Below are 21,956 nucleotides of genomic sequence, written 5' to 3'. Positions count from 1 at the left end.
TAAATAAAAAACTGAATATACAAAAATAACAGTTCTTTTATTAAATAAAAAGACAAAAAACATGGTCATATCTGTTCATGAAACCGTCAGTCTGGAAACAAAACAAAAACAAAACTAAACAAAACAAAACAGATTGAAAACCAAATATATATGCTGAAACTACATAATCTCTTTCTTGGTATATCTCACTGTACTGTAGCACACGCCATATACAGTGTATGTTCCAAGACTTTAGGGCTATGCATTTATGACCAAAGTATTCATTAAATATTAACATAAGCCTTGTTGAAAACTTTCTGGCCTGCTATAAGAGATCAACATGAAATTACTTAATGCCTACACTACTGTTGTAATAAAAATATTCTGCATCCTTAACTAGAAATATTTTGTCTTCAGCCACTGTCAACACACAAAGATATTCTACTGCTTGCTTGAAATGTAAGTAAAGTCTAAGCAACACTGATCCTTTAAAAATCTATTAACAAAATATCGAACAATTTCTGTGCCTCTGTACTAAACAGTTCAGAGTTTCCATAACACTGATATCAAACTTTCATTTAAGACTAAAGATTTAAGTGCTCAGACAGTAATATTAAATGCAACACATCCTGTATTAAGTACATTATAAAGTGTAAATAATGCTAAGAATATCTAGTCAGTATTCTAATATGTAATAAAAATTTCATTCAAACTGTTGACGCCATCATGACATGAAATTACTCAGGTCTCTCCCAAATGTATTAATGTTATATCTCAAAAAGGCTCCAAAACACCTAGTTCCTCCTATATAGACAAAGACTTAAATAAAGTAGGAGATTTCAAGCTAGGCAGCATGCATCCACACACACTCCAAACCCTCACACACAAACCAACACACCTCTGATGCGGTCGTGAGCGCAAATCTTTCCTCAAACTCACCCGATTTCTTTGGGGTCGGCTCATGAGCAAGATTGTAAGGTGCCAGTCTGCTCTTATAAATGCACACTGCAGACGGTGATGAAGCGGGTCCACCCAAACTGGGAGTGTCTAAGTAGGAAATGTCTAAACCAATTAGTGAATAGGAGAGTGCATCCCTTCCCTCCCCTCACCACTTGGACCATACTATACCACCTCAACCAACACCTCTCCTCCTCCCTTCCCTGTGAGATCTCATGGAAGAAATCCATTTATGTCATTTAGTGGCCTGTCTTGTTTCTGCTAACCACAGCAAATAATATCAGCCCTGAATAATTCACCAAAGCTTTTGCACTAAAAGCCTCTGATTGTTGTTCCACAGGAAAGAATACTAAGAGCTGGACAATATGATGGTCTGAGAGTTGAGTGTGCATGAAACACACACACACACACACACACACACACACAGTGTCAAGCATACACATACTGTACATACAGTACACAGATGGAAAAAGACAAACCACTAAACATGCTCAAGTACTCTATTTTATGAAAACCACACCAGTTAAGCACGCTTGCAGCTCAAGGTCAGAATCAAGAGTTTTTCTTTGTTTCACCAACCTGGTTCAATTTAGTCCAGTTGTCTTTTCATCAAGTTGTTGTTTTCAATGTAGACCTTTAACTTGGGTAACTGTGGGTAATTACTGCCCTCAAAACTATAAAATGATAGCCACAGCCGGAAATACTTTACTACTAACAGCATTCTTAGTACAGAATCATAGCATCTAAATTTAATTGGCTTTGGACTGATTGAGTCGCAGATATAAAATTTATGGATCCACAACTCGTGCTTGAAGATAATGTAATAGTAATTGTAATAAAAATAACACTTCAATCAAAATTCTACACAAAATACAGTACAATGATCATGGTGAAGACAAGATAGGGGCAGCATTAAGCAGTAGATTCAATCACAGTAGGATCAAGCTATCATTTGCTCCACAGTAAAGGGTATGTTGACCATCATAGTTGCATCACCAAAGTTTGTGATACAATGCTGAGATGACTGAAAAGAATAAATCCTCCCTTTCTAAAATCTGTCCGCCCGAGTGACACACTGAGGAAGGTGATTTCATTGATCCCCGTCATGTAAGCCAGCCAGGGGAGCAGATATTGGAACCATTTGCACTTTAAGGACAGAAATGTACAAGGTGTCAATATAAATATCTGATAGCGAGCTCATTTTAAGCACATCAACACAGTCATGGGTTATTATTACTGGATCAGCAGAACAAGGTGTTATATGATACCATAATATGATCCTAATCTAAAACAGCAGAAGACTGGTCATCTAAAAGCACACTACTAGACCAGTGAGTACTAGCTACCCTACGCTATGAGAACACCGTCTCATTTCCAGCACTGATCAACATGATCTGTGAGTTTTAGAACAACTCCCCAGAAGGTTACCATGTCTATATGATGAATAAAGAAAATGACTATTGCCTTAATCAAGAACAAAAGAAGGGCGCAGAAATCAGTTCACCAAAAAGCTGATATTGCTGAATAGAAAAGGAAAAAGAAGCAAAAACATTAGAACTCAGTTATTGTTGATTCAAAGGTTTTGTAAGCAACTTTGCAACAAAATCCATTATCATCCCTATCAAGTTTAAGCTGGATAGTGCATTGCCAGCTAAATAGTAGATGATAAGCGTTATCTATACTGCAGGGGTTTACTAATGGATGTATGGTTTTAAATGACAGAACAGCAATTCTTTACGCAAACTGAATTGTACACATACACAAAAAAGTCATACTTCCAACACATGTATACAAACATAAAACAAACCCTGTTTTATGACAACAAACAGTGACTGGCAGAAACAGAGACAGACAGGTACCTGTAGAACTGTAGCTGTCGTTTGGGGCTCCCATAACGAGCGCTGAAGACGGGAAAGCAGGAGAAAGGAAGCTCTGGTTAGTCAAAGCAGGAAGGGAAAGAAGTTAGTAGTGACGAACATGTACTGTAGATGCAAACACTAATCTTATGAAAGATAATGACTGTTTTACCCAAAAACAGAACACAGTGGAAAAGGAAAGGAAGAGGAAATGGAAAGTGTGGATTTTGTGCATATTGGAGGACACCTCCATAAAAATCTTCTGGGTGTTTGCACTACTTCAAAACTAAGATCTTAACAAAATAAAAAAATCTCTAACCATTCATTTTCTGACTTCCCAAACCGATATACAGCTACCTGATATCATCAGGCCTACTCTGGACACAAGCCTTATACTCACAATAAGGTTTCAGATCAAACTAGGATGGGGTAATATGGGCTTCAATTTTTTTTTTTTTATATTACTAGTTATTGTACAATTTAGATACACATTAGGAGATTGTTTATTTTTGTTTAATGGTAGCCTGTACAGCAAAGTACAAGACAAACCCCACTCCATTCCAGTCTTGAAATAAAGCGTATGCCCATGAGACAAATTCTTTTTCTAATCAGTGTAAATCAATCTAATTTCAAACACACTGTACATATCCTACTTCCTAATGAGATTCAAAAACAGGTTCAAAAGAGTATTTGAGTGCAACATTACACCTTCAACCTGCACCTCCAACTGTTTACAACATTGTTAGACCATTATATTTTTTATATAGTGTGTTTCTGTTAACTGACTTGAAACTTAGAATTAGAAGACATGCATACTGTATGTATAACCTGTTGTGCAGCATATAAACAAAATGTAACAAAAAAGTATCACAGGGCTGTTAAGCATTGAGCTTCTGTTCTTTGTGTCATAGCAGCAGAATAATAAGGGACCAATGCAATAGGGATGTTTTAGTGTAGTTAAATATAAATGTTATGCAGGGATTTGTATGGCACTGGGTACTGTAATACATCTCAGTGTCACACTTCTCACAGTGAAGGTGTCTCAAAATCCACTTTCATTATCATAATGCTCCAGTCGTTAAACGACAAGAGTCCACTAGCTATTCAATAGCTTTAATAAAGTGTCACAAAACCTACAGCTGACAGCCACTGCTCTCCATCTGGCCATAACAGAGGCAATGTGAAACACAACCATAAAGCTGACTGAGATAAGTTGATAAGTCTCTGGCACCACATGCTGGTGAAACTTCAGAGCACAAGACAATCTGTACAAATCTGCAATGGCTGTCCACACTGCTGTTGCCACAGTTCCCAGAAAATAACATATAATCAGAGGAGTTCAAATTGAAAATGCTCTGATATGTCTGCACCTGAGTGCATCTGCCTATATCACAATTTAGGTGACCCGTTTCAGAGTTTACCTGGGAGCCAAAGAGGGTATATTTGGTGCCACTAATTTGTTTACACTGTACAATGCATTCAGTATAGTCTGAAATGATTTATATCTTCATCAGCATTAACTAAAGATTAAAGATTAGGGTTATGCAGGTAATGGTTAAACAGGTCATGAAAAACAAGCACAATGTCCTCAATAGTGATATTACTATCTACTAATAAACCAAACCAATTAAAGACAAACACATTTTTTAAGGATGCAAAATATCGCCAGCTTACTGTTATGAACAACATCGAAGAAAATACTCAAATATTTTTTTTGTCAGTAAAACACACGCCCCTAGTTATGTCTGCGCATACATGCACTTTAAGTGCATCAAATCACCTGTAGATCATCCCAGGTGAGCCAGTCTGTCGAAGGGAGAGGCGGGCAGGCGAGTCTGTGGTAGATTCAGGATACATGGAGGCAGGAGGAGGGGGGGGTGTGGCCAGCCTGCCGGGGATGGTGTTCTTTTACCAGGACCACAGGGTTTAGTCTCAGAGGCTCTAGAAAAGAAAGAGAGAGAAATCAGATCTGTCAGTCAGTGGCAGGGTTTTATTTCTACTCCTATCCAGCCAGTTAAACCAGCCATTCTCAATCAGCGGACCACAGCACACCGGTGAGCCTTAGAGCACCCTGTGGTGGGCCGCAGCTGCAAGTTTAAACCAAGATTATTTGTTTTGTGTTGTATTTTACGTATTTTCTTTTTCTCGTTTATTTGGGAAGAATGTCCTGGGAAATTTTTTTTACAATCAGAAGCGGGCCTTATGTTACAAAAGGTTGAGAACCCCTGAGTTAAACATTCTCATATGATCTTCATAGAAAAGATAAAGGATTAGCTCACAGGGATAGAGTCATGTTCTCCAATACAAATAGAATGATATGACAAACTGCCATGATATGATCCATCAAGTGTTTGTGGTGATTTTCATCAAGGCAGCAATCCAGAACTCAGATCACTGGCAGGAAATGTGGTCAAGGTTTTAACCTCTTCATTCTCATTAGTAACAGATTCTATAAACCACAGAGATTAATTATGACACAAATCCATATTACTGCTGGCTACAGTAACCAGTTAGGCTTGTTTGACAACTCATACTAAAAAGCCTGCCATAGAAAATATCAAACACATCTGATCACATAATGATCAACATCCCGTACAAGGTCAGGAGTATGAGACGGTAATTAAACAACAGCGCACCAAACCTCCTACAGCAATGGCCAGGTCGGCATGGGAGGACTCCATAATGACCCTTCCTGGAGAAGCCTAACCTGCCGTCCTGTTGATCAGTTGCCACTTGGTCTAAAGTAGGGTGAATCTCAAGACTCTTCCAAATAAAGTGTAGCACAGGGTGTAGGAGTGGTAAACTGCAACAAATTGCACTTGTTACCCGACTGCCAAAATTTCAAATGCTGTAGAATTGTAGATTACAAAAACATGATCCAGTGCCTGCTGAAGTCCATGCTACTTTTGTTTTGGTCTGGTCATTGTTTACTTGGTAATTTGGGAACTGCACTTATAATAAAACTATATAAAATATCTAAAACAAATGCTTGAAGACAGGAAACGAGGTGCGTGTTTATACACAGGACTGCTACATACCTCTACCACTAGGTGGAGTCATGTTCTCATTCTGCAGACATGAGCTGAATGAATAAACTGACAGATCAGTGGAACCTCTGTAGTTTCCCACAGTTGTGAGTTACAGAGTTACAATCTATGAATAGCAGTTTGGAAATCATATCAACCACTACCTATTCAGACAGAAGACACCAAAAACTGCTATTGTAAAATACAGTAAAAAGGCAAAAAGCTGGGTGGGCTGGGTGTGTGATTAGCTATACACAGATGCCATTGACATATTTAAAATGCCTCATCAGAACATTGAGTCAACACCACAGCCTAGGAGGGAAGGGAGCAGCACTGCTGGTGTTTTAGCTCAGTTTATTGTAGTGGGCATAATGAAGAAAGTAGCAGACAAAATCACCTATGTAACCCTGACAAATCTGTGATCTGAACAGCCCATGCGACCCTATTTCACCAGTGACTGCACTTGTGTGATTCATGCCTCATAACAGACCCTGTAATGACAACATGAAGGTGACTTTCTCATACCATCAATTTCCCAGGCAGTGAATAAGGTGCCCTACGTTCCAAAGGACTTGTTTAACACCCCCTATCCATTCATTTCAATCATGCCATGATGGGACACTGGTCATTAGATGATGATGATGATGACATGACCCTAATGAGTGAAAAGGCATGGTAGTAGATCTTCTACATAGCACAACAAAGTCTTCCTACTGTAGATCTAGATGGGGGTATGTGTTCCCAGTTAGATTTATCTTAGCTTGATACCAGTCCAGACTGAAAACAGCCAAATATTCAACGTCATCTGTTTACTCTTGGCAAGGAGGGGAGTGAGAGTAATACAAAAAAAATGCACAAGTTTTGTTTTATTTTTATAACAATTACATTTTCATTAAAGAAAGATTACAAAAATGTTTGCACATGCTATCAATTACAGTTCTTACGAAGAAATACATTTAGAATCGGCCAGAACTGGGGGGGGTCAGACTTAATAATAATTATTATAATTGGATAATGGAATCAGCTAAGAAAATTGCAAATCAGTGCATCTCTAATTGTTGGTTGGTCAAAACAAGCAATTCAATGACACCACCATGGACTTGAGTAGGCAATGATACCGTTTCACTATTAGTAAAGTCAGTATCAGTACACTTTTGCTTTGTTGCCTACTTCTTTGCAATACAACACCCTCCGACAATAACAAGCATGAAATTATCATATACTGTCAGCATGAACAAGAAAAACACTCCACTATAGCATGCCAGACACAATACCAATTACCATTACTATAAGAACGTACAACTCATACTCATTTGTGTTAAAGCTGCATTTGAGTCAGTGTATAATATTTTGATCAGTGATCAATGATTTCATCATTTAGAGCTCCAGAATAACATTTCATACCAAAGGCACCACCTCTGTCTTACAACGTAATGCAAAATAATCTGTAATTTTTACAAATAATTTTAAATAACCTTACCATCCAATGTTCAAAAGCCTATATTTACTGTATAATTAAATTTAGAGAGACGGAGACTTATGGAACACAACAAATGGGAAAATAACTTCTGGAACAAGTTTCCAGCCTAGTAGTCAACATGATGATACTGATGACTAGCCTACCATATTTCAACTGAAGTATAAACCGATGAATTCAAATAAAATGTTTCCAACACATAAATAGGCTAATCACCTGATTTACCTGATTTAAGCAGCTGTCTGTGGCGATTACACTTCAAATGCATAAGTTGTTTATTTTGCATTCGCACCCAGTGTGACCTTTGAAATAAGTCAGTCGCACCTTAAATAGATTTGGTTGCAAAATGCAACTGATTGCTCGCAGTCTAGAGCCCTCCATCAGGTGAAGAATACTGATTGCTTAACACCTACAGTGAAGCACAACTCAAGTTGATCAGTGGAGTGGAACCTGACAGGTCCAATTAGTGCATTGTTACATAATTTAGACAAACTACCACATGGGCCCTGTAGGCTCCAGTGCTTACATTAGCCTGTGCTGCAGCTAAGTATAGTATGCTATCAGCTCTTTTAACCAATTTAAATACTGCACAGAAAACAGTATTTACACCTGATTACTGACTATAGCACATTGTAGACCAATGCACCAGTCTCACAGGGATGCCTGTAGTGAGCTGCAGTTTGACAAGATGCTGTTGCTGACTGCAGCAATGCGGTAAACTACAGACTCATCCCAGCTCAAGTTAGAGGGCTCAGATTTACTGCACTAATGGTCCAAGGTGCACTTTGCAGATTAAAACTGCAGACAGACAGAGAGGGGAAGTAGAAAGAAAAGTGGGGAGAGAAAGGAGCAGAGTACAATGGTGCCGTCTCTGACTCTCGACTCTAAACTCTGGGACACTTTCCCCTTCAAGAGTACAAAAGAGTACTACCATGTTCCAAACAACTGACCGACATCATCTTCCATAATGTATAAATTTATTTTGAAAAAGTGCACTGTTTCAAACACAAATTGGCTTTTTGTTAGGAAGAGGAATCGGTCTGTGTAGGCGCCTGATGAAAGGTCAAAATGGACTTCCTGTCGCAAGTAGCAGTACACCGATACCAACGACGCAGCTGTTATTGTTGACCTGAAAACATCCTGTAGCATCAAGAATTTTTTTTAAAGCACATATTTTAAAGAAGTACCCATACCAAAAACTCACTGTATGATATTGCCACGATAAAACAAATCTCGTCTAGCTATAAAATAAACTATTAGGTTGTCACATTACAACTGGACAGAGACCATGGACAGAGAGGAAAGACTGGGCGGAATGGCAGAGATGGCATCATGTTGTACCAGACAAGTCATGAAAAATATGCATCTTTATAGCTTCTGTTAAGCTCATCTCATACACCACAGTCTCTTCCAAATAAATTGCAAAATTGAGTCACAAAAGGCTGCTCTTCATGCTCTCCATCCATAAAGCCACCTACACCCAGCCTGAGTGAATTCCCTCTTGAGACAAGGCTTACGTGAGCAAGGCAAGCAGGCAGGCAGTGTTGGCCTGGAAAGCACAGCACGGTGTTGTGTAGCATGTTGGCAGCTGTGGAAAACACACACCCGAGCAGATGGCTGTGGAAGAGATAGACAGGCTAACAGACGAGAACTGCCGGGGATATCCTACATGGGAGTTCAGTGAGGCAGAGAGAGAAAAGCTAACCTAACCTTTTCGACTACCAGTCTACAAAGAGGATTTAGCTGGAATCTCCTCTACTTTAAGGATTCCACGTCACTGCATTGTCTCTACTGTCTCATCACCACACAAACAGCGGTTTTACAAATGTCTCCTCTCTGTTAAACTGGAGAGCCCTTACAGAAACAGTGCAGGTCACTGTCTGCCAACAGAGGAAAAAGGCTAACAGCAATTTGCATAAACAGCCTATTTATACAGCAAGCTTCTGATACAAATCTTCCTCTTTCAAGTTAGAAGAAGTTAAAAGTACAATAGAGCTCTGCTGTGAGGAATCCTCAAATTTTAGGACAGTCGCAGCTGATTTACAGACAGAGGTTTACTACATTTTATGGTCAAATTTAAAACCATGCCCATCATCAGCTGCTATGATGGGACCTACATAGAAGAGAGTTTAGCAGCAAAAGTCTAAGGTGGTAAATTACACACTGACATTAATCCTGAAGAATTTATTTATATCAGACCCCATTTTGATACTATTTTTGGATGGCTTTTTTTTTCCAGCAATAACCACTCAATATATTTGTATCCATACTACAATTAATTGAATGGCTATCTTTCAGTTTTGTCTTTCAAATGACTATCAGTCTTTGAAAACCATGTATGTTTTGAAACGTTTTGCCAGGTAGGTCTATATTTGCTCATTTTGATCCTATTCCATTTTCTCTCAGGCTCTTTTGCTGAATTTTATCAGTCCCTAATATCACAACATCGTGTTACAGATGCTGCTACAGAATGCTACAAACACAACTCGGGTTTACAAACCATCAGCTAAGTTGGGCCTGTGAAGCTGAAATAAACTCTGCTAGTACTGCAGCGAGAGAACCAGAAGCACTCAGATGCGCAATGCTGTAGAAATATGAAACCATATTTCTCTTCTTCTGGGTCCATCTCAGCTCTCCCTATGCACATGGTATTTGAATGGCAATTGTCCAATTGTCCAAAGACTGAGGAGCATAACCCCCATTTCCACTGGATGCGGCTGTGTTGCGTGCTGTCTGTGACACAGATTTGATCCATCCTCTGCTCCGGTCAACTTCATCCCCCACCGAGTCCATCTAAGGAGTGTCTGCGGAACGGCTTGTTGTAGTGCTGATTTTTTATGTAGGATATTCTTCATTTTTGAGCCTCTACAGTAAGTAGACTTTGAAGTTAAAAGTTGTTTTTTTTTGCGCAAGCTTAATACATCTCGCCATTTTCCTCTGTGCTTTACTACACAAAGTCCATTATGTTTATTATATGTTTTCACCATGCATAGTCTGTTCTGCTTGTTATTCCTGTACTACATAGCATTACTCTCTGCATCACTGCACGTTATGACACATGGGTATGAGCAGGCTGTAGAGAAGACTTCAATATTTATGTTCTGTGATCTTCGAATAATTGTCGAATAGTTCCCAGTGAATATCGAATGGCATTTTAGCTTGAAATGCCAATCCCTACTTAGATCTGTCCACACAGAGTACAGATTTTAATGTTTGTTTAACTGATGAACAGAACTGTGGGTTCTGGCTAGGCCTGGCTGGAAAATGAACCCTTAGGAGAAGAAGAAGAAAAAAAAAAAAGAAAAAAAAACACATTTGGGAAACTTCTTTACTGCAACAGCACTGCTCAAACTAAATCAGAGAGAGGAGTAAGCCTATATACGTATGTATGTTTGTGTGGGAGGTTACTGGGATGGTGCAACAATTATCACAATCACAACCATTCTAGCTGGTGGTGGTATTTAAGTTTTCTGGTGGATTTAGCTTATGTGTTGACAGCTGAGGATTGGAGTCTGTGCAGATGGCAGAGAGCCAGTGCAGCATGTGGGATGTTCAATACTCAGCTTCTGTTTCTGGTTTTCTATTTATGCAGTTACACTGAGCATTTAAATAGATTGCTCTATAATTCATAAGTTTTTTTTTATGCATCATCCTAATATCTTCACATACACCTCTTGCCATTGATGCCTCTACTATTCCATTTCCAGCCACAGAGGATTTGGTCTTCTCCCTCAGGGTGCTCCCATGCCACTCTGACGGATGGTGTTTCTAACTGACAGGGAAAATATTGAGACTATGGTTCAGAGTTACAAATGAAATCTGGCATAAAGGCGCCAAGTGGCTGGCAGCTCTTTGAACAGACCGAGTGGCCCCAGGAGAAGAGGCCTGCGGCAACTAGCAACTGAAACACGCCTTCTGAGTAGGAGGAAAAAAATGGGGAGCACCGACTGAAAATAAGAAATGGTAAAAGGAGGATGAGGAGAGAGCAGAAGAGAAAACTGCAGTTGAGTGCACATTGTGTAAAAAAGCTGAGTAGGTGCTAGAAAGCTGGCTAGTTCAGGGAGGCCCTGTGCTACAGAACAGCAGCGCCACACTTCACTTCTCCCACTGTGGTCTCTCTCCACCTCAGACCTTCAATCCCCTCCTCTCTTGTCGCATGGAAATGCTTGCCACTTGACCTGTGACAAGCACCCTTACATTTCACAAGGCTTTTACAAAACAACTACTTGAATACTAAACTTAAAAACATGTTTTTGTATCACTTTTGAAAATGATTATATGGACCATACAGAACAGCTAATGTTGAGATGTATAAAAAATACTATGTTCAAGGTATAAATAATGTGATTTCAGTGATAATATTGTCTTTTTAAACAAAAGAGTAGTTGAAAAAACTACAAAATGACCTTTTTAATATCAAAAAAGCAGGGCAAAGGACATAAATAAGAGGCAAACTGCAAGTTTTTGCTCTGGACAGCTATGTGAAGACTCATTACAGGGAAATCATATACTGCATAATTGCAACTCTAACCTGAGTTAGTGTGTTCAAAGAACCCCTAACTTCTTCTGTTCGCTGTATGACAGCATCCTGTACATATGCTGTCTGAGCATCACAGTATTAAAAAAGCCCTGTGACCAACTGAAAAATATTGTAACCACTCATTCACCCACACAGTCCATTGCTACACTGCCCACTCAGTAATGTTGACGAGGATGACCAACACACTCACACGAATAAAAATTAATAAAAGAATATGCCATACGTGTGACAAAGTGCACACACATTCATAGCAATAAGCCGAGTTTCTTGTATATTGATTAATTTTGCATGCAGTTAAATAAAGAGACATCGAAGTACCATTCTCTTGGATTTATGTTTGACTCAACTGTAATTCCAGCATTTTCTGTCACTGTACTTACCACAAATGGAATGCCAACACCACATGTCATATGCATGTTTCTAGGAGTAAATATTTCCAAATTAAGGCAAAAGCATCACTGTTTAAACCGACAGATACAAAGGACAAATTGGTATTGTGGTTATAACAGCCAAATAATAAGATATTAAATTAATGGAAAGCCTAACATATGTTCTCAAAGCTATTTTAGAGTTCACCAAAGGCACTACAGCTCAGAACTGACCCCAACCCCATTAGCTAATACCTGATGACAACATTTCAAATTGCTGGCTAGAACTGGTAATATTAGAGGGATTATTAGACCAATAGAAAAACAATAGAAATGCAGGTTGATACCAGCGCATGACGGTGAAAGGTGAGTCAGACACTCCCCATGTCCCAGCAGTGACTAAATATTATAGATCCTTAAATGTGTAGTGTGTAGCATCTCCCGTGCACCTTGAGTGAGGCTCACACTTGTGTTTGTACCAGGTGCATGTTCACTCGTGCACTGTTAGCGCCTGGTGTACAAACAGCACACAGGAGAGCCTACAAAAAAACCTTTGAGAAGGGGAAACTACGTCCAAATCTCCAATACATAGTACACAGTGAGGGAATTACTGGTTACACATGTAATGCATGTACAGTATATATACAGCGCATCCAACCTGTGATAAAACGACAAATACAAATTGCATACTTCAAAAAGGCGAATTTTGAGCCTCGGGTATAAGGCGCACCATCTTGTCTGTAAACTGATGTGGGAATCTCTGCTCCTTCTTGTGTTTGATGTAGACCCGCCGCAGCATGGTTTTTGCCAAGCACCTGCGACTCATTGCAGATGATTTCAGAGCAAAGTATCTGAACTCCACAGATGATAGAGACCACACACTATACAGTGAGGACTGGACTCGCATGAAAGTGAGTTAGTGTATCTGACCGTTGTATTATTATGTCAGTTGCCATGTGTTAACCATGTATGTACTGTACTATTGTTTTAATTACCTTTTCATGATTAATTGTGTTAAGACCTTTATTTAAGAATTAGCATTTTTTTAAGATTACTTCACCCGGTCCCGGATAAGCAGAGGAAAATGGATGGATGGATGGATACTTCAAACAATTAGTTGAAAGGGGTGTGTTCAAAAAAATAGCAGTGTCTGCCGTTGACTGTACAAACACAAAACTATGTTGTACAAACGTTTTTGTTTCTAGGATTTAGCAATCCTGTGAATCACTAAACTAATATTTAGTTGTATGACCACAGTTTTTTATAACTGCTTCACATCTGTGTGGCATGGAGTCAACCAACTTGTGGCACCTTTCAGCTGTTATTCCACTCCATGATTCTTTAACAACATTCCACAATTCATTTACATTTCTTGGTTTTGCTTCAGAAACAGCATTTTTGATATCACCCCACAAGTTCTCGATTGGATTAAGGTCCGGGGATTGGGCTGGCCACTCCATAACATTAATTTTGTTGGTTTGGAACCAAGACTTTGCTCGTTTACTAGTGTGTTTGGGGTCATTGTCTTGTTGAAACAACCATTTCAAGGGCATGTCCTCTTCAGCATAAGGCAACATGACCTCTTCAAGTATTTTGACATATGCAAACTGATCCATGATCCCTGGTATGCGATAAATAGGCCCAACACCATAGTAGGAGAAACATGCCCATATCATGATGCTTGCACCACCATGCTTCACTGTCTTCACTGTGTACTGTGGCTTGAATTCAGAGTTTGGGGGTCGTCTCACAAACTGTCTGTGGCCCTTGGACCCAAAAAGAACAATTTTACTCTCATCAGTCCACAAAATGTTCCTCCATTTCTCTTTAGGCCAGTTGATGTGTTCTTTGGCAAATTGTAACCTCTTCTGCACGTGCCTTTTTTTTTAACAGAGGGACTTTGCGGGGGATTCTTGAAAATAGATTAGCTTCACACAGACGTCTTCTAACTGTCACAGTACTTACAGGTAACTCCAGACTGTCTTTGATCATCCTGGAGCTGATCATTGGCTGGGCCTTTGCCATTCTGGTTATTCTTCGATCCCTTTTGATGGTTGTTTTCCGTTTTCTTCCACGTCTCTCTGGTTTTGCTCTCCATTTTCAGGCATTGGAGATCATTTTAGCTGAACAGCCTATAATTTTTTGCACCTCTTTATAGGTTTTCCCCTCTCCAATCAACTTTTTAATCAAAGTACGCTGTTCTTCTGAACAATGTCTTGAACGACGCATTTTCCTCAGGCTTTCAAATGCATGTTTAACAAGTGCTGGCTTCATCCTTAAATAGGGGCCACCTGATTCACACCTGTTATTTCACAAAATTGATGACCTCACTGATTGAATGCCACACTGCTATTTTTTTGAACACACCCCTTTCAACTAATTGCCCAATTGCACAGCCTTAAGAGCGTGCATATCATGAATGCTGGGTCTTGTTTGCTTCCTGAGAATCTACTGCAGCTACTGGTAACTTGTTTGCCATGTAGCAATAAAAAATATACTAAAAGCCTGGATTATTCTGGTTAGTCACATTGTACTGCTATTATTTTGAACAATACTGTATGTGTTCAATAGTAACAGACATTTTTCTGTTTCTATTACCTGTTGCACCGGTTTATATTTGGAGAAGTACAAATATTGCACTTCCTTTTTAGTTGGAGCTTTTTTTTTTAAAGATAGAAATGTAAAACAATTAAAGTTCTTTATTACAATTCAACTTTTCATTAAAGAAAAGTTACAAAAATTAGTGTATGCTGTCAATGACAGTTTTTAGAAAGAAAGAAAATCAGAATTGGCAGGCCAGACTTAAAAAATAATTTGAAATTGGAATCGGCCAAGACAACTGCATATAAACATGAAATGCACATTTCTGTCCTTCTGATTACATACTGATGTGCAGATCTCACTAACCCGTGAATGAACTGGGAGACACTTTTCACACACAAACACAGCACCTCAGGACACTTTGGCCAGCTGCTCTTTTATAGCAAAATACTGTTCTTATACTGCCTCCATAGTATCGTTGTCACTCCAGAGGGCACTGCAACTAATTGCTTAAATAAAATGCATGTGGTATGACTGAATAGACCTATTACAAACTCAAAACTCCTGTGATGTGTCTCACCCAGGTGGGTACTGCCTTCAAACCAAACACGATACCAACATGGGAGCTGCAGTGCAGCAAGCATTCAAAATACAGACACTAAGCCATCCATCAAAATTAGGACAAACTTAATGGCTACATGCAACTGCCCACACAATTATTAGTGTATGGATTAATGTAAGCACTATTTGACACAGTAGTTCTTTTGAGCTTCTATAGGAAGATTGCCACCAATTGTTCATCTCCCCATTTCTTTTTCTGTACAAACACTCACATCACATGAGACTACATACAGAGACCTTTACTGTTTGCATGGGTAAGCATGAGAATAGTACCAGGTTTCCTAGGGCAAAAGGGTTAACGTCATGCTGTTTATTTATGTCCACATATATGCCGCTAGCCTGCGTCACAGACTATTATCGTAGAAGTCCAACTGTATGTTTACTGACTGATCTCAGTGTCCCTGAGGCAACAGCAACCAGCTATGCTCCAAGGAGAGGGTGTCTGTGTGTGTTAAGGTAACAGCACTTGTTTTGATCTTGTGTGTCAGTGCAATGTGTCCATGTGTTACAGTGAATTAACATGCCATCTGTACTGTTATATTTACCTTGGTTACCTGTGAGGCTAACAGCAGGCAACGTGTAGGACCATGAGGGTGTGAAATACTGCTAGCAGCACTACTGCAACACCAAATGTGTACATGTGATTGGGGTCAGCTGTTACTATTTCTTCTCACCTCTTCAAAGCATTATCATTTTAATCAAGAGACTCAACTCTTGAATAAAACCTGCCAGCTGCTACTAAACATTTATAAAGCTTCGCTGCCACAACAAGTCTTGATTGGCATTTGATAAGTCTTCTGTGTGTGATATCATGTGCTGCTACCATACAGACAGTACATACAGACAAAAGTAACCAGAAAACTTCAGTAGCGTCTTGACTGAACCTTTTTTTTTTTTTTGGTCCAAAAATCATCCAGCCATGTAGAGCTCAGTGGCTTTTCGAAATTTGAGGTTGGTTATATGTCTAGTCATTTCACCAGATAATTAACTGAAGACATTTGATCAATTTCAATACTAGTTATGCAAGATGTACAACAGTACATGCTTCATTTTCTGGATCACAAGCAGGGGTTCAAATTATTATTCAAAGAACTCCCAGAGTACTTCTTTGCACATCTGGCAGTACTTTGGGTTTAAAAAAAAAAAAGTTCTTATGTAATGCAATGTGAAAGATGACAATGGATCTTCATAACCACCTGCGTGTATGCCATCCTGCAGAATGTGAGCTATATTTCCATCACTGAGGAGGAGACACCCCCTTCAACAGCGACACTAAGGTCAGATCTGCAGTATTTAGTTAATTAGAGAACAAGGAGAAAAAGGACAACAAAACCTGCTGGGGCAAGCCAAATAAAGGTGAGATTTGTATGGTCTGCTTTACAAGAGAAAAGACTGTTGGGACAATGTGGTTTTGCATAACATCAAAAAGTTCTGTGGGGAACTTCTTCAAAAAAATAAACGAAACTGACATGCAGTGCAACCTCTGCCAGGGTACGTTAGAACATCATAAAATCGACAACAATTATGCACAGCCATTTGAAGGCAAGGCATCCAGCAGAAAGTGGGGTGCGGTATGCTCATCAATAGTCACCTGAAGGAGGAAGTTTGATGATCAACATGCAGTGCAAACAACAGCCTTCATCAAAAAGAAGATACCAAAGGCCAAGCATCCCATTAGCTTCATCAAGGGGGAGGGTTTTCAAAGTTTGATGGCATTTGTTCAGCCAGAGTGCGGTCCCATCAAGAAAAACAGTCAACACGACTGGATAAACTGTATGATAGTAATGCATGTGAGCTGTGCAGTCATTTGACAACTGCTGAAAAGGTGTGTCTGACCACAGATGCATGGACAGCGCTTACAACTGAATCATACGGTATGTGACAGTCACCTGCCATTATATAAGATACTGAAAAATACAGAGTGCTGTTCTTCAGACTAAAATAATGCCAGAGCGGCATACATTACAAGGTTAGTAATATAGTGCAAGTTTTTATTTTAACATGTTTAAAAAAAAAAAAAAAAAAGGAGGGGGGTCCCGAAATACTTCCCAGCAAATATCAAATAGCATTTCAGCTTGAAATGCCCATCCCTAGTAACCAAGCAGTGTTAAAGAGTGAATCGCCTTAATTAAAGGTTTTAATGAGGAGTGCCTCTCTCTCTCTCACACACACACACACAAAGCGAATTGAGCAAAGGGAGCACAGGATGTGAAGGGTGAAGGATCACTCCATAGCACAAAATCAGCCAGTAACAGAGATTGTACAGGCACTGATACTGTACAGGTACTGAATGAGCAGAAGCCCCCGTTTTACCTCTAAACCAATGACTGAAGTGCTTGTTTAGTCATTACAGTAGCTTCAAACCGGTGACTGTGTTCATTGATGCTAGGAAACAGGATGTGATAGATTGTTTTGAATGTCACAGCGGCTGAAAGTGGTGAATGCACCTTTAACAAGCCTAATTAGAATCTCATATCTTCTCAGGCAAATAAATAAATAAAAATATGGGAGCTAAGGAGGAGGAAAACACACCTGCTAAATAAATGTGTGATAAATTCACTGAGGTCCTGTAGATGCGTGTAAATGTGTGAGTGTGATGCCTCCTGGGAGCTCCAAAACAGGGCTAATGAAGCTAGACATGCCGCTAAATCTCCGCCGCAGAATGATTACTGAGCTCAGTTTAGGAAATCCCCCCACAGGAGCATCCAGTATAGCTGTAAAAACTGTAGTCAGGCCCTACAAAAGTGATAGCGTGGAGTGAAATGTCAAAGGTGTTTCATTTTTATCAGCTGTTTATCTTATAAAACACATACACATGCACTTTAACTAGCATAGCACTGCATATTCTCTGCACAATAATGTGTACCTTGCTGAAGTATTACATGTGCAGCTCAACCAGAGACTTTTATACTTTAAGTCAATTTGTTCCTATTAACAGACCTGTGTGTAAGCTATGTCAAATTCTTCTTTGCAAAGAACGATACTATAGGTTAGACCGACACAAAATTAATCTGCAACAATTTGGATGATTAAATAATCATTGACATATTTGCATAAAAATGTATAAAAGATTAACTAGTTCCAGCCATTCAAATGTAAATGATTGCTTTGGTAACATGCAGCTACTGCTGATATGCCGTTTCTTTACTATGTGGCCAGTATAAAGTGCCAAAGTAGAGAATCCTATAACACAAGGCCAATGAACATTTTGTTCTATGACACAAAATACACCGGTAAATACCCCACTTGTCATTTTAATGCTTTTATGCGTCTTTAAAAAAAAGATGAGTGGCTAAATGAAATCACAGAGGTTTACACTTTTCATTATTTTTAAGCTTGTGCACTTGCAAACTATTCTAACTGACACAGCCATGATCACTAGCTAGATAAGGTCATGTTAAGAGGAAAGGATTTTGTAGAATAGGTAGGTGGTGATGCTAAAGTCATGGGACTGTGGAGTCATTTGTTTATAGCGAATAGGTAGGTGGTGATGCTAAAGTCAAGGGACTGTGGAGGTCATTTGTTTATAGGCTACCGATAGCTTTTTACTTCTGACGATTGTATTTGGGCTTCAAAAGTCATAAAAGCTGTGTTCACTTGTGAAGATCATCTTGCAGAACAAAACATGCAAGTGTCATAAACCGTTGTTTGTCACAGAGCCTCTTTAATGCAATAATCGAAAAGCCTATGGAATCTTGTTGGCTTTTTGTATTTATTGGGTAGAAACAGAATACAGACACTGCAATTTAAGGAGCAGCACACCACACAATGGAGGCACTAGCAACAACTGTCACAGAAAACTATAATATTCTAACGATCACAGACAAAATACCTACTTCCATATCCTCAATAATCATTCTATCAGACCATAGGGTTAAGGAGTTGACAGGTGTAGGGCCAAATCAGGGAAAAACAGGTTGAAAAAGTAAATAAAATGTGCAAACCTAAGCCAAGTAAGCTGTCTGCATAGGGCGAAAAAACTGTAGCAGAGACAACATCGGAGATTTGGAATTACCAGCTGAGCCAGTGTATCCACTGTAAAACATGCAGGCCAACAAAGACAGGAAACACAACGAACCATTTCCATTTGAAAAGGTAACATCAAGTCTGTGCTACCAAACTGAAGCATCAGCAGCCAAACTACCAGCCTCTAATGGTAATGGTGGCTCAAACCCCAGCAGTCACTTATATCTATGTTTTGAGTTATTACATTTTATATGAGTTTTAAAAAAGTTTAAAAAGCCAGAATACAGCAAGTGGAGTGTAGTTTTATCTTTTTAACTGAAAGACAGGAGGAAGAAAGTTTAAAAAAAAAAAAAAAAAAACTAATGAAAGTGGTTCACACCAGGTAAAAGTTCCAGGAGGGAAACATGAAGAAGCTTGGAGGAGCAGCAGCTTTACATACTTTGCCAAAACTTCTAAAATGTAGTCCAGCTGCAGGCAGTGTCTTACACAAGTCTAACAAGCATAAGTGATGTACCATGTCAAGTGACCGATTCCAAAATATATTCTAGCTTTGAACCACTAATTATCAATAACAATCCATCTGAAAAAATATATTGTGATCATATTTTTGGCCATATCACCCTGCAGAACAAAATGCTGCATGTATTAGGTATGACATCTAACCAAAACACTTGTGCAAATTTCAGAATAATCGCCCCTTCCTGTTGCTACAAACTGTAGCATTTCCCTGAAGAGATTTGTGTGAAGTATTTTTAGTATTGTTTGTTGCAGTTGTCAGTTCCTTTGCCTTAAGTGCAAGATAACGAAATATAATGAGAAACCTTATTACTGTTCCGATATCACAAGCACATATGATGAAAATACAAATTGTGGGTTAGTATGATAACATCCCTGTGTATTGAGGTAGTTACACACATACAATCACTGGAGTATTTTAGAAAAAACCATGCTATTTTGTAATATAGATGAACCAGCCCTGCGCAGCATGTGAATCTGCCCTTTTCTGCTCGTTACAGAGCATTCAACAGCTTACTGCACCAAACTGAACCCCTGCAGCCTGACTCTCCTGTGCTTTCTTCTTGGACCAGAGCCCAAGAGCAAGCAAGCATACACATACACACACACACACACACACACACACACACACACACACACACACACTGTATGCAACTGGGCACAGCAGATATATAGTGACCTACATCAATCAGCCTTAGTACGAACACCCACACATTCAAATGACACAGTAACACATACACAGTCATGCACAGATGATTGTGACAATCTCTCAGCAACACCCAGCACTGAGTTGAAGCCTCGCTTCAGGGTGTTGCTTGCTGTGGAAACTGCAACAGATGAAACTGCAGCTGCTGCAGCAGCTGTGGGGCACGTAAGGCGAAATGGAATCAACCCTCCTGTGCAAATGCACGTGTGCCTTTTTTTTTTTTTTTTTTTTGCACAAGCCTGCACCCAATTCCTTTTACCCTGGGTATTTTGAGGTCCTTTATAAATCCTACAGCATAAAACATGACAGACATTCAGATAGAAGAGATGGAGTAGAGAGACAGAAGAGGAGCAAAATACATGCCAGTGTAATAAGGTATGCAAAGATTGTTTTCAATGCAGCAGCGGCACTCTTAACTGCACTGACATCTCTGAGACAACCAGATCTGGAGAGGTAGATATGCTACCTTGCTAGCATAGTGCGAGACCATGTTAAATCATGCTGTATACAGATAGTACAGCATTTGCTCCCCTGTAGGAACAGACAAACGCCATCATCACAACTCTAATTGACAGAGTGAGTGAGAAGCAGGAAGAGAGAGGGCTGAGACAGATGGCAAAGATGCGGAGCCTCAGACCTAGCAATGATGCTCTTAAAAACACCCACCTCTGCTGCTGACTCCTGACGCAGTGAGCAAAATTGAGGAGTAAATGCAGAATACAGTGGCTATGATGGCAGCCAAAATCCAAGAGACCGAGCAGGAAAACAGTGAGGAGAGGGATAACACGAGACCGGTGAATGTGAGCTCCTGTGTGACCAAGAGTATGTGGCTGAGTGAGATGAGCATGTGTGTCTGACATAAGACAGAAATACAGAAAGACAAAAGAACTGACACAAGACAAAACAGAGACGGGAACACGGGGTAAGAAAGAAAGAAAGCAATGGAGAGAAGAGGCAGAATTAATCTGTGAGCTTCGGGAGTCACTCAGCAGAGCAGATGCATTAAAATGCCCCTCCCTCTTTCCTCTCCATACACACACACGCCCACCTCTCTTTGCACTGTCAGCATTTGAGCAAGCATGCATTGAGTGAATCAGAGTGAGTCATAAATTGTGAAAGAAAACAAGGGTGCATGTTTCCTCTGACCACAGAACTAAACTTCATCTTCTATTATCAAGTGTCTTTGAACAAGCCTTAAAATCTGCAAGGATGTCCACAGTGTGCAGTGCAAAATGGGGGTCTGCCAAAAGTTCAAATATGAAGAACTCTGACCCTGGTTGCACCGACCTTTGTGCACACAGCCAATCACTGTTTCGCTCTGGCTTCACCTATACTCAGAGCCAAGTTACAGTATGTAACCAACATTTCCTAATGTCGAGATCAGATAAAGACAGAGAACCTAT

General features: G+C 39.6%; 1 protein-coding gene across 3 annotated transcripts in view; it reads right to left on the bottom strand.

Moving 5' to 3' along the window:
- The window catches only part of kcnab2a (potassium voltage-gated channel subfamily A regulatory beta subunit 2a), a 67,227-nt gene that overhangs the window by 39,471 nt on the left and 5,800 nt on the right, over window positions 1-21,956 (bottom strand). Inside the window, exons 1-3 of one of the 3 annotated variants that reach the window (XM_020602409.1) lie at window positions 21,220-21,522; window positions 4,573-4,733; window positions 2,796-2,837 (exon numbers count right to left, since the gene is read on the bottom strand). In XM_020602409.1, coding sequence (XP_020458065.1) covers window positions 2,796-2,837; window positions 4,573-4,649 — 119 coding nt within the window. In that variant the 5' untranslated portion in view covers window positions 4,650-4,733; window positions 21,220-21,522. Of the gene's footprint in view, window positions 1-2,795; window positions 2,838-4,572; window positions 4,734-21,219; window positions 21,523-21,956 lie in introns of those variants that run through there. The other 2 variants (XM_020602325.1, XM_020602492.1) reach the window with 2 other exon arrangements.

The sequence above is a fragment of the Monopterus albus genome, unplaced genomic scaffold (assembly GCF_001952655.1).
Source record: "Monopterus albus unplaced genomic scaffold, M_albus_1.0 scaffold1.1, whole genome shotgun sequence".
Lineage (NCBI taxonomy): Eukaryota > Metazoa > Chordata > Actinopteri > Synbranchiformes > Synbranchidae > Monopterus > Monopterus albus.
This window is presented reverse-complemented; position numbering and strand designations above follow the sequence as displayed.